The 14,608-nt window shown below is 47.6% G+C and overlaps 1 protein-coding gene across 7 annotated transcripts in view; it reads right to left on the bottom strand.

The window, feature by feature from the left end:
- The window catches only part of AGFG1 (ArfGAP with FG repeats 1), a 62,552-nt gene extending 56,083 nt beyond the window's left edge, over positions 1–6,469 (bottom strand). For 3 of the 7 annotated variants that reach the window (XM_073674420.1, XM_073674421.1, XM_073674426.1), the window contains exon 1: positions 6,035–6,463. In XM_073674420.1, the coding sequence (XP_073530521.1) occupies positions 6,035–6,201 (167 nt within the window). In that variant the 5' untranslated portion in view covers positions 6,202–6,463. Of the gene's footprint in view, positions 1–6,034 lie in introns of all 7 variants that reach the window. The other 4 variants (XM_073674422.1, XM_073674427.1, XM_073674425.1 and 1 more) reach the window with 4 other exon arrangements.
- Between the last annotated feature and the right edge of the window lie 8,139 nt (positions 6,470–14,608).

Raw genomic sequence — 14,608 nt, 5'->3', positions numbered from 1 at the left:
CCATCACAGTCCGCACTGTAATCCGAATTTACAATGTGTCGGGAAAGCTGCTACTGTACACTATAAACTGTAATAAAAGAAAGGACACAACCCGGACCTCAACATAGTTAAGGAAGGGACTTCTACTCCAAATACAAATTTAAACCAAAAAGTAATGAGTACATAATGGCCTAAATAAGAACACTAAGGCTATGTGCCCACGATGCAGAAATGCTGCATATTTTTTACGCTTCTCCCTGGCAGGAAAAACGCATGCATTTTTTACATGCATTTTTCCTGCCAGGTAGAAGAGTTTGTCAAGCGTTCTTCACTGGCATTTCCGCATGCGGGTTATCAAGCGCTTTCTAAGCGATTTTAGCATCACTTGGAAAGTGCTTGACAACTTGGTCACACTATATAAATCCATGCAACCGGCATGAATTTATATAGTGTGACCAAGTAATAGTTAAAAAAAAAGAATAAGAATGGTAAAAAGAAAAAAAAGATTATACTCACCTTCCGGTGTCATCTCTGCTGTGTCCGGTCTCTTGCAATGCTTGTGGTGGTGTGAAGGACCTGCGGTGACGTCATTGAGTCATGTGATGGGTCACATGACTCAGTGACGTCATGGCAGGTCCTTCACAACAGCGCGAGCATTGCAAGGGACCGGACGGTGAGGACAAAACACCGGGAGGACATCGGAAGGTAAGTATTAACTTTATTTTTTATTTTAAATTCTTTTTTTTTTTTACAGATTCTATGGTACCCAGGTCTGGATGAGAGTCTCCTCTCCTCTACACCCAGGTACCATCCGCACATTAGAACGCGCCAATCATGCAAGTACAGATGCAGTCTTGCGGAATTGGCGCGTTATAATGCAGGTCAATGGCGGCGATTAAGCTGCGTGTCCGCAAAATTAATGGACATGCTGCGGATTTTTGAGCGCAGCATAAACGCTGCGGAAAAATACGCAGCATGTGCATTGACAGTGTGGAATTGCATTGGAGACCATGGGGGAAGGTTTACCAAGCATCGTGGGCACAGCCTACGAATGTACATGCTAGTACTCAAGATGCAATTCCGTTTATTAATCGGTTACATTGTGGACAGCAAATACAAATCTTGGAGGCAATAACGGGATAAACAAATGACTGAGCAGAGAGACAAAGAAGGGGAAAAGAATAACACAAAGGCAACAGAGGGAAGATCAAGTGCATCTGGTACAGTTAAGGGTCCTTGTGCATAGTAGCAAAATTGGGTCCCAGTATTATGCCAAGGGATATGACAAGGGTAGAATCCGTCCCTATGTCCCTCTCTAAAGTGCTAACAGGTCCCCAAATGTAAATCATTGCTCACTCCTACTGTATCCAGGAGTCGTGCGTCCCTCCGTGTCAAAGTGCAGCCTTAATACACAATAAACGTAACCATCCATGATCCGATGCCACATAGTTGCCCTAGGTCTGCCTGGCATCTACACATTGGCATTTGTTGGAGAAATCCATCAGATGGGAAAATCTTCCCAAAGACCTCCAACTTCCCAATACAAACCAGCGTAAAGTCAGCCTTAACATCCTCCAGCATAGTGAGGCTGCAGAACGTGGCTTTCTCCGTGGACACGTGCACGGGTCATCAGTCAGAGGGAGCAGGTGATCAGTTATAAGGGCAACTTTTATCCTTACAATGAAGGAGGCTTCCAAGAATTAACTTTTTCTTGTCTTCTCATATTTGTCGGCAATATACCATACACACTCATATTACAATCTCCATAGCAAAGTCCATATTTCTCTTTCTCACAGCAGGAGGCATTCAGAAACCATTAACCAGCCAAGGAAGAGATAACACCGGAATCACTCAAAAATATATTTTGCCCAAAACACCCGCTGTAGCCGGTGCCAGGAACAGCCCATCAGTCAGTATTATTAATTATCCACCCAGAGATGTTATCTGTGACACTTACATCGTTTTCCCAGAAAACGCAGAACAGATCAGTGGCGTCCAGCACAGCAAATATACCACCGACTGCCAGCGGGCCGCAAATGGGTGGTCTGGATGCCAACTCCGCACACATCACAACATGTTGTGAAGCAAAAACAGGATTAAGACCACATGATTACCAATTAACACCCAGCCTTTTCATGGTACCTAGTGTGATGTGGAATCGCAAAAGAAAGACCCCATGGGAAACAAAAACTATTCACTGCAGGGAAGCTAGTGTCATTCCCAACCCGTCACCCACAGGGAAAATGCCTGGCCGCAGCCAAAACCAGGAAACACTGGAGCTTTCTTCAAAAAGTCAATATAGTGGGAAAAACTGTAATATTACCAATATAACTTCACCACCACCAGAGCTGCTGCAATCCCTGACCCACTGTTTCCCCCATTAGATTGTTAGCCCATGAAGTCAGGGTCCTCTCCCCTCCGCACCCGTCTGTCACTTTATTTTATGCATGTAATATGTATGTCACCCTTGTCACATGTACCACACCATGGAATTAATGGTTCTTTAAAAATTAACAATAATAATAATCATTACAAACAAATCATAATGCCTGTTATCTGAGAAAACAAAAGCACTAATGATTTTTGATTTACTGTTATAATCAACACCACCCGAAGCTTGAGGTTAGTCTATGGCCAGAACACCCCGATCTCCGCTTCAGACCCTTTTTGGGTTGTCTTTTATTGATGGGTTTAAATAAAAAAATTAAAAAAAAGAATTAAATTACATCTCTATAGTTTACTTTCCCAAAACAGAGAGACAAGCTGAGGGCAGACACTGGCAATAGCTGCTTATCCCTCCAATCAGATCAAAGGATTGGGCATGTTGAAATCCAACATGCCCGATCCTTGTTTCCCCTGATATCTGCTATTATGGTTTTTGCATTGCAGACACCAGTGCTGGTCAGAGCAGTTGGGCGAGGTTCACGCTGTGTGTGACCACTTGGCCTACAGTACATATCGGGAGTTTTTCCCGACATTCTATGTTCCCATAGATCACCATTCAGCAGACGGAGGTCAAAAGTTGGCTCTTTTGGTCTCAATCTGCATAAAATATTTAGGGAATAGATGCAGCCTGTCCTTTTCTATACAGAAGGCTACTGCACAAAAACACATAACATTCAGTAGTATTTTATTTTACAGTGGGTCTCTTTGGTGTATGGATGCAGAGGCGCCCATCCTGACTGTGGCCACCATTAGCCGCGTACGTGTCAGACAGTGCGCACAGACGCAGCGTGAACCTAGTCTAGGTCATACCTTTACACGGGTGCGTGATTTACAGAATGATCCTTCATAATGGCTGTCCAATAAAAAAGGGCAGAGCACCCGAGTGACGAAAGATCATCTGCTTGTTTGCCGCTGATCGGATCCGTTACATTAACATAAAAATCATGGATTGTCAGCAGCATGTACCCTCATGTAACCAGATGGTGAGCCTCCACATCGGGCAAAATAGCCCCACTTAGGATTCCAGTCTGAACTCCATCAGACACTTGTGGCATATTGGGAGATGAATAATAACACTGTATTCTCATTAATGGAGGGGAAAGTGTCTTATTCTCTATTAGATGGCCACCGATTTTAGGAGCAATCAGATGTTATTCCTCTCTTCACTGCTGCCACTCACTAATATGTAGTCTGGGCAGCTCTTCTGTACATGCAGCCCATCCATCTGGACACCTGGCACCACAAATCCCCCCAAAGCCTAATTTGTTATATCACATTTAACTGTTTCTTTGAACTACAGTAAAAGATAGGAAATCAATATGCAATGCAACAACCTATATGAAATATAAAAGCCATAGTAGTAACCAGGTGTCCTTCTCCCCTCTGCCCATACAGACCACATGCGTGCTTGACCAAACCGTGCGTGCATATGTATGGGGGAGGAGTTGCTGCCGGCTGAAAAAGCGTTCAGCCGATCGCTTAATAAGGGGAACACGGCCATGTAACGCTTTCTGAATGAGTCCGTGAAATAAGTGAACTCTGCAGCCCTGGTTTTAATCAGATCATCTATAGTCCTGACCTCTGAACTCTACTACCTGCCTACATGGAAATCCTCTGCTGTAAAATAATGATAAATGGTAGATTTCTAGATCAGTTATCAAGATGAACATACCTGAAAGATCCACATATCACATGATACCAATAAAGCTCCTGACACTATATAGTCCCATTCATTTCAGGTCCAAAACGGCCCAACACTCTACAAAACAACACTTCATTCTCATCTGCATACAGCACCTATCCAGAGCTCTTACAGTACACCATTAGAGGCTGGATGATCGGCAATGAGGAGACAACTGACTGACCTTAATAGGGGAACATAGTCACTGGAGTTGGATGTAGGAAAACTACTGGACTGGACTCACAGAACAAAAATGTCTGCGCAGCCGCAAGCACAGAAATACCTGAACTAGAAGTCACAAATCACCAGAAGCCGCGCAGAATAGCCAAGAAGATCTCCGACTGTCAACAGAAACCACTTGCTGACTACGGCCCCCGAGGATGGGACGCTGCTCAGTGACTGACACTCTCTAGGGAGGATATGAAAGCCACGTGTGACAGTACAAGGGGTGATTCACATCATGTGACCCAAGTCACATGACACCTATCGCCCATAAATGTGAGCGCCTCTCATCCAATCACAGGTAATACAGCCAGGGTCATCACAGTATGGACATAAGTAGGTATAACGTATGGGAGTGTGAAGGTGTGCAGACATGGATGTCCTCATACTAGTGTATGCCAGCGTGTATGTATTTATATTGCATATATGAATGAAGCATGAGAACATCTATATATGTAGAAGAACATGCACGTATATACATACGAGGGCATGTGAGGACAGTATAAATTAGGTAGGAGAACTTATATCCATGTATGAAAATGCTTTAAGTACACGCATGTATTCAGTATGAGAGCCGGTGTGCATCCATACAATATGTATGAATGAAAAAATGAAAAAGAACTTGTCTATAGGTATGAAAACATGTATGCAATAGAGGTGTATTACAGCGATGTGTAGCTATAAGGACATGTATACAGTATGTATGAGAACATGCAAGCATGACTTAGACAAATGTGCATGTATACAGTATGTATGTGAAGTGTATATACAGGTGTGTGAATATGTATGACTTGAGAACAAATCTATATGCAAATCCTAGAAAATCCCTGTCAAAATGTATGAGAACATGTATTTATATACTTTGTATGCATGTATGAGAATGACACCAATAATGCGCTCATGACACAGTATAGACGTGGTCTAGTTATGTGAGAAAAATGTGCATGTATACAGTATGACTATAGGTATGACAACCCGTATACATACAGTAAGCATCAAGTATGGGAACATGTATGTACACAGCAGGATAACATTTCTGTATAAACAATGAGTGTGAACATGTATGCAGTATGAAAACATACACAAATATTAGTATATACACTGCAGTATGAGAACATATTTACACACAGTATAGGGATATATATATGTGTGTGTGCTCATACTGTACTATATACACATACTGTACTGTAGTGCGCGCACACACAATGTGGAGACATGTATGTACATATATATGTGTGTGCCCATGCTGTAATATATATATATATATATATATATATATATATATATATATACACACACACACACACACACACACACAGTATGAGCACATGCATATATAGTACAGTATAAGCACACATACAGAATATGGAGACATGTATGTACAGCACAGGCACATATATACACACAGTATGTATATACAGTATGAGCACAATATATACACAGTATGGGGTCATGTATATATCAGTGTATGCCCTACAGTATAAGGACACAGATGCACACGGTATGTATATACACAGTATGGGGACATATATATATATATATATACATATATCAGTATAGAGACATGTATGTACATATATATGCGCCTGCCTGTCTGTAGTATCCGTGCTTGTCCCCAGCGCCCGCAGCCCCCGACCTTCCCGGCCACAGCCCGCCTTCCCCCCGGCCTGAGCTGCCAGCTGCCCCGGTGCAGGAGCCGGTACTCACAGGATGCCGGAGCAGGACGTGCACACGAAGGCCCCCGCCGTCATATTGGCGTAGGTCGGGCCGCGCTGGTCACAGTCGAAGCACTTGCGGTTGTGCGGGAGGCTGGTCATCTCCCGGAGCAGCTTCAGGTGCTTCTCCTCCTGCTTCCGCTTGGCGCTGGCCGCCATGGTGAGCACCGGCCGGGGGCGACACACCGGGAGACACCGGGCGGCACCTAGCAGGCACAGGCAAAGACCAGTGACGTGTTTTAGGGGCGTGGCTTCACAACGTCACGTTCCTAAAGGCGGGGCCTAGTGACGTAAAAGGGCAAGTACGAGCTAGGAGGGATAATAATCGCGCTGTACACGGGTGAGAGCGCGGGAGAACACGCATCGTACGGATCGTGATACTGATCTCACGTGGATGAGGACGGCGGGGTGGACGTTCTGACATCAGGGGCAGAAAGGAAGGCGGAAGTCAGACAATACACTTCCGGATTCCTTCACTCGTTACTAGGCAACAAGATGGATGCGGACTGTATGACTGCGGGGCTTGGTCCATATGTTCTGCTCCTGCAAATGTGTCATGTCTGCTGTCCCTGGTGATAGAGCCGGGAGTCCAGGCTCCTACTCTGTGACACCTTGTGTGAGAACGTGTCCTCATACTACTGACAGGAGGCAGAGCCGTGTGTGATAGGGAGACCGCCATACTGGCCTGACATAGGGAATACTGCACACTGTGCCCCCGGGATAAATAATACTGCATACTGTGCCCCCGGGATAAATACTACTGCACACTGTGCCCCGGGATAAATAATACTGCACACTGTGCCCCCGGGATAAATACTACTGCACACTGTGCCCCCGGGATAAATAATACTGCACACTGTGCCCCCGGGATAAATAATACTGCATACTGTGCCCCCGGGATAAATAATACTGCACACTGTGCCCCCGGGATAAATAATACTGCACACTGTGCCCCCGGGATAAATAATACTGCACACTGTGCCCCCGGGATAAATAATACTGCACACTGTGCCCCGGGATAAATAATACTGCACACTGTGCCCCCGGGATAAATAATACTGCACACTGTGCCCCCGGGATAAATAATACTGCATACTGTGCCCCGGGATAAATAATACTGCACACTGTGCCCCCGGGATAAATACTACTGCACACTGTGCCCCGGGATAAATAATACTGCACACTGTGCCCCCGGGATAAATAATACTGCACACTGTGCCCCCGGGATAAATAATACTGCACACTGTGCCCCCGGGATAAATACTACTGCACACTGTGCCCCCGGGATAAATAATACTGCACACTGTGCCCCCGGGATAAATAATACTGCATACTGTGCCCCCGGGATAAATAATACTGCACACTGTGCCCCCGGGATAAATAATACTGCACACTGTGCCCCCGGGATAAATAATACTGCACACTGTGCCCCCGGGATAAATAATACTGCACACTGTGCCCCCGGGATAAATAATACTGCACACTGTGCCCGGGATAAATGATACTGCACTCTGTGCCCCCGGGATAAATAATACTGCACACTGTGCCCCCGGGATAAATAATACTGCACACTGTGCCCCCGGGATAAATACTACTGCACACTGTGCCCCCGGGATAAATACTACTGCACACTGTGCCCCCGGGATAAATAATACTGCACACTGTGCCCCCGGGATAAATAATACTGCATACTGTGCCCCCGGGATAAATAATACTGCACACTGTGCCCCCGGGATAAATAATACTGCACACTGTGCCCCCCAGGATAAGTAATACTGCACACTGTGCCCCCGGGATAAGTAATACTGCACACTGTGCCCGGGATAAATGATACTGCACTCTGTGCCCCCGGGATAAGTAATACTGCACACTGTGCCCGGGATAAATGATACTGCACTCTGTGCCCCCGGGATAAGTAATACTGCACACTGTGCCCGGGATAAATGATACTGCACACTGCCCCCCCGGGATAAGTAATACTGCACACTGTGCCCGGGATAAATAGTACTGCACACTGTGCCCCCCGGGATATGTAATACTGCACACTGTGCCCGGGATAAATAATACTGCACACTGTGCCCCCAGGATAGGTAATACTGCACACTATGCCCCCGGGATAAGAATACTGCACACTGTGCCCCCGGGATAAGTAATGCTGCACACTGTGCCCCTGGAGTAAGTAATACTGCACACTGTGTCCCCGGGATAAGTAATACTGCACACTATGCCCCCGGGATAAGTAATACTGCACACTGTGTCCCCGGGATAAGTAATACTGCACACTGTGCCCGGGATAAATGATACTGCACTCTGTGCCCCCGGGATAAGTAATACTGCACACTGTGCCCGGGATAAATGATACTGCACACTGCCCCCCCGGGATAAGTAATACTGCATACTGTGCCCGGGATAAATAGTACTGCACACTGTGCCCCCCGGGATATGTAATACTGCACACTGTGCCCGGGATAAATAATACTGCACACTGTGCCCCCAGGATAGGTAATACTGCACACTATGCCCCCGGGATAAGAATACTGCACACTGTGCCCCCGGATGAGTAATACTGCACACTGTGCCCCCAGGATAGGTAATACTGCACACTATGCCCCCGGGATAAGAATACTGCACACTGTGCCCCCGGATGAGTAATACTGCACACTGTGCCCCCAGGACAAGTAATACTGCACACTGTGCCCCCGGGATAGGTAATACTGCACACTGTGCCCCCGGATAAGTAATACTGCACACTGTGCCCCTGGAGTAAGTAATACTGCACACTGTGCCCCTGGAGTAAGTAATACTGCACACTGTGCCCCCGGGATAAGTAATACTGCACACTGCCCCCGGATAAGTAATACTGCACACTGTGCCCCCAGGACAAGTAATACTGCACACTGTGCCCCCGGGATAGGTGCTACTGCACACTGTGCCCCTGGAGTAAGTAATACTGCACACTGTGCCCCCAGGACAAGTAATACTGCACACTGTGCCCCCGGGATAGGTGCTACTGCACACTGTGCCCCTGGAGTAAGTAATACTGCACACTGTGCCCCCAGGATAAGTAATACTGCACACTGTGCCCCTGGAGTAAGTAATACTGCACACTGTGCCCCTGGAGTAAGTAATACTGCACACTGTGCCCCCGGATAAGTAATACTGCACACTGTGCCCCCAGGACAAGTAATACTGCACACTGTGCCCCCGGGATAGGTATTACTGCACACTGTGCCCCTGGAGTAAGTAATACTGCACACTGTGCCCCTGGAGTAAGTAATACTGCACACTGTGCCCCCAGGATAAGTAATACTGCACACTGTGCCCGCAGGGATAATTAATACTGCACACTGTGCCCCCACAAATAAATAATACTACTCACTGTGCCCTCCGGAATAAGCAATACTGTACACTGTGCCCCCAAGAAATAAATAATACTGTACTCTGTGCCCTGGAAGTAATACTGTACATTGTGCCCCAGAAATAAGTAATATTGCACACTGTGCCCCCAGAAATAAGTAATACTGTATACCATGCCCCCACAAAATAAAAAAATACTGTACACTTTGCCCCTGGAAATAAGTAATACAGTACACTATGCCCCCTGAAAATAATACTGTACACTATGTCCCCACAAATAAATAGTACTGTACACTATGCTTCCACAAATAAATAGTACTGTACACTATGTCCCACACCCAGAGATAAGTAATACTATAAACTGTGCCCCCAAAAATAAGTAATACTGTACACTGTGCCCCTAGGAATAGGCAATACTGTGCACCCAGAAATAGATAATGCTGTACACTGTGCCCACATGAATAAGTAATATTATACACTGTGCCCCAGAAATAAAACTAGCCGAGGAAAGAAAGAAATGTGGTATTGTCCAGGTGCTGCCGTGAATGAATTGGCACAAGATCACAGTAGGATTAGTGACTTTTATTGGACTATGCGTTTCAGAGACAATCTGTCCCCTTCTTCAGGTATATACCTGCATATAAGAACTGGCAGTCAGTGCAGCAGCCTTGGTCGTTCCAAGGTCGTTTCACCAGTGTTGTGCCTGCCCAGCACAACTATCTCAGGTGAGCAGTACTATACTCACTTAGGTCTACTCACCAGCAGGGCTGTGGAGTCAGTATAAAATGGACCGACTCCGACTCCTAAAATATATAATACATTGAGTTCTGTTGTTCAGTGCAGGATGTGCTGTAAATGTTCTCATAAGGATTTGGGAAAGTTATGAAATGTCCTATTCCTGATCAAAGGATCTCGGCTTTTAGTTGAGATGAATCTGTGCTGCACTTTATGTACACGCTCAGTAGTGAGGTAGTGCTGTGGAGTCTGAGTCGTAGAGTCGACGTTGGAGTCTGAAGTCAGGGAAATTGAGTAGTTGGAGGTTTGGCTTACCGACTCCACAGCCCTGCTCACCAGGACTGGTTCACACAGGGCCCTTGATGTGTGGCTCTCTGCTGTCTGTCAGCTTCGTGCTCTAGGTCTAGCAAACAGCTATTAAGAGTAGATCTCTAGATGGTGACTTGTGTGTAGCCTTGCACAGAAGAACAGATATGAATGGGGGTAAGATAGGAAAACCCTGGAGTTTGGCATACAGCCTTTGTGTGATTTCAGTGGAAAAGCTTTGGCAGTCATTATACCAGTAATGGGAGCTCTGGGTGTCACTTCTGTGAATGGGGCAGGAGCTGGATGTGGCTGGCGACCCTCTTCCTTAGCTGAGTGTGGCTCTCAAGGTCAGAAAGGTTGGGGACCACTGCCGTATACTGTACTTTCAGGAGTAATACTTTTTTGCTATGCCACCATGAATAATGTTGTAAACTGTGCCCCAGAAATAATACTGTATTCCCCCAGAAATAATACACTGTACACTGTGCTGCTGGAATAAGTAATACTGTACACTGTGCCCTCAGAAATAAGTAATACTGTACACACTGTGACCCCGGAAATAAGACATTCTGTACATTGTGCCCATGTACACTCGAAATAAGTAATACTGTGCTCCCATGAATAAATAATACTGTACACTGCCCCCAGGAATAAGTAATAGCGTACACCAGGGGTCTCAAACACGCGGCCTGCGGGCCGCATGCGGCCCCTCCGGCTGCTTCATGCGGCCCGCAGGCACATAGACCCCTTGATGATCGCGGCCCGGTCCAGGAGCCGCCGACATCAGCGCTGTAGTGCAGTGTATTGCCGCGCAGAGACCGGCTCTCTGCACAGCAATACCAGTGCCAGCCGCCGGCCTATCAGAGGCCAGCAGCTGACATCTGCGTCCCAGCGCAGCGGCGTATGACGTCACTGCCATGCGCTGGGACGCAGATGTCAGTTGCTGGCCTCTGATAGGCCGACGGCTGCCATTGGTATTGCTGTGCAGAGAGCCGGTCTTTGCGCGACAATGCACTGCACTACAGCGCTGATGTCGGCAGCTCCTGGACCGGGCCGCGATCATCAAGGGGTCTATGTGCCTGCGGGCCACAGGTGCAGAAAAGACGCCGAGGGAACGGAGGACAAGTGAGAATAATCTTTATTTTTTTTTTTTTTTTCTGTCATGCCTATGTGAAATACTGGACAGGGGCACTGTGCACAGTATGGGGGGAGGGAACTTGTGCGCAGTATTGGTTGGGTGACCTGTGTGCAGTATTGGGTGGGTGACCTGTGCGCAGTATTGGGTGGGTGGCCTGTGCGCAGTATTGGGAGGGTGACCTGTGCGCAGTATTGGTTGGGTGACCTGTGCGCAGTATTGGGTGGGTGGCCTGTGCGCAGTATTGGGTGGGTGGCCTGTGCGCAGTATTGGGTGGGTGACCTGTGCGCAGTATTGGGTGGGTGACCTGTGCGCAGTATTGGGTGGGTGACCTGTGCGCAGTATTGGGTGGGTGACCTGTGAGCAGTATTGGGGGGTGACCTGTGCGCAGTATTGGGGGGGTGACCTGTGCGCAGTATTGGGGGGTGACCTGTGCGCAGTATTGGGTGGGTGACCTGTGCGCAGTATTGGAAGGGTGACCTGTGCGCAGTATTGGGGGGGTGACCTGTGCGCAGTATTGGGGGGTGACCTGTGCGCAGTATTGGGGGGGGTGACCTGTGCGCAGTATTGGGGGGGGTGACCTGTGCGCAGTATTGGGGGGGTGACCTGTGCGCAGTATTGGGGGGTGACCTGTGCGCAGTATTGGGGGGGGGTGACCTGTGCGCAGTATTGGGGGGGTGACCTGTGCGCAGTATTGGGGGGTGACCTGTGCGCAGTATTGGGTGGGTGACCTGTGCGCAGTATTGGGTGGGTGACCTGTGCGCAATATTGGGTGGGTGACCTGTGCGCAATATTGGGTGGGTGGCCTGTGCGCAGTATTGGGTGGGTGACCTGTGCGCAGTATTGGGGGGGTGACCTGTGCGCAGTATTGGGGGGTGACCTGTGCGCAGTATTGGGTGGGTGACCTGTGTGCAGTATTGGGTGAGTGACCTGTGCGCAGTATTGGGTGGGTGGCCTGTGCGCAGTATTGGGTGGGTGGCCTGTGCGCAGTATTGGGTGGGTGGCCTGTGCGCAGTATTGGGTGGGTGGTCTGTGCGCAGTATTGGGGGGGTGGCCTGTGCGCAGTATTGGGGGGGTGACCTGTGCGCAGTATGGGGGGGGCGACTTGGATGGGGACATATGCGCAGGATAGGGACCAGTCAAAAGGTGTATAGGAAAAAAAATGGTATCACTAAAAATGTCACTTTGTCCTGCAAATAATGCGGCCCCCCAAATTCAATGTTTTTCCGTGTGCGGCCCATATACCCAGCTGAGTTTGAGACCCCTGGCCTACACTGTGCCCCCGGAAATAATACTTTATACTGTATCCCAGAAATAAGTAATACAGTACACCACACCCCCGGAAATAAGTAATGCTGTACACTGTACCCCCACAAATAAATAGTCCTGTACACTATGCACTCCCCTCAGAAATAAGTAACACTGTACACTGTGCCCCCAGAAATACTTAATACTGTACACTGTGCCCCTGGAAATATATAATACCGTGCACAGTGCCACCCAAAGCTAAGTAATATTGTACACTTTTGTTCACTGATCCACTTAGTTATCACTTTTGCTTTGTGACATGGTCTCCGTCATGCGGATAAAAGCTTTGCTCATCACCAAATTTCTTCTGGATTGTGGGGAGAAGCTGGTCTTGAAGGATGTTTAGATCCCATTCTTTATTCATGGCAGTGATCGTAAGCAAAATTGTGAGTGAGCCCCCTCCATGGATGAAAAGCCCCCACCCATGAATGGTCTCAGGATGCTTTACTGTTAAGGCCCCGTCACACTAAGCGATGCAGCAGCGATCCCGACAACGATACGACCTGTCAGGGATCGTTGCTGCGTCGCTAATACATCGCTGGTGAGCTGTCAAACAGGCAGGCTCACCAGCGATCAGGGGAGCAGCGATATCGTGGAAAGAATCGTTCCACGATGTCCTGCTCCCGGTTACCAGCCTGCTGCTGAAGCAGGAGCAGGCTCGTAACCATGATAAACATCGGGTTACTAAGTGCGCGTGTGCCCCTAGTAACCCGCTGTTTACCATGGATACCACTCTGCTACCGTGCGCGGGAGGTTACCGTTCACCTTAGCAGAGTCGTATCCATGATAAACATCGGGTTACTAGGGGCATACGCGCACTTAGTAACCCGATGTTTATCATGGATAAGACTCTGCTAAGGTGAGCGGTAACCTCCCGCGCACCGTAGTAGAGTGGTATCCATGGTAAACAGCGGGTTACTAAGTGCGCGCGTGCCCCTAGTAACCCGATGTTTACCATGGATACCAGCCTGATCGCTGCTCCCGCTGGTCACACACAGCGATGTGTGCCGGCCAGCAGGAGGCCAACGACCAAAAAATGGTCCAGGACACTTTGCAGCGATCAGCGACCTCACAGCAGGGGCCTGATCGTTGCAAAGTGTCACACATAGCGACATCGCTGGTGAGGTCGTTGTTGCGTCGCCAAAACCGTGACACAGCAGCGATCTCGCTAGCGATATCGCTATGTGAGACGGGGGCTTTAGTAGGAGGTTTGATGAAATCCACTGTGACAGGGGCACAAAATACAAACAACTTTTCTTTTTACCAAAATATTTCCGTTCACTTTCTTTACACAGCTGTAATTACTACAAATATAATTCACATTGTCTGCTATGGGGATGTTTATATATCATCTCCCCTAAGAAAAAAATATTTGAATAAGAAATGTGTTGGCAGAAGTTCCTTTTCATGTTTCCACCACCAAGTCTGGCCAGGAGGGAGCCTCGGTAATCTCCTCTGTCCTATGCAAATTATTCTAATCGTCCATTACAGGATTGTGCAACTGCAGCCTCACTCATTGGGAAATCATGCGTCTGCTAACACAATGTTACTTTCCGGAGAGATAAGAGAACTGAAGTTTGGAATTTGTTATTACAGTGGAATTATACAGATGGAAATACCAGACATTGCACATAACACATGCTTGTGCTTCCTGTAGGACATCACGCTCCATCAGATCACTTCCATTTAATCGTTGATTAACCAAAAAGCTGCAGGGAAATTATA

This window comes from Phyllobates terribilis, unplaced genomic scaffold (genome assembly GCF_046119375.1).
Source record: "Phyllobates terribilis strain yellow unplaced genomic scaffold, ASM4611937v1 Scaffold_3__8_contigs__length_932513732, whole genome shotgun sequence".
Taxonomy (NCBI): Eukaryota; Metazoa; Chordata; class Amphibia; order Anura; family Dendrobatidae; genus Phyllobates; species Phyllobates terribilis.
The sequence above is the reverse complement of the archived record's forward strand: the minus strand, read 5'-3'. Positions and strand labels throughout refer to the sequence as shown.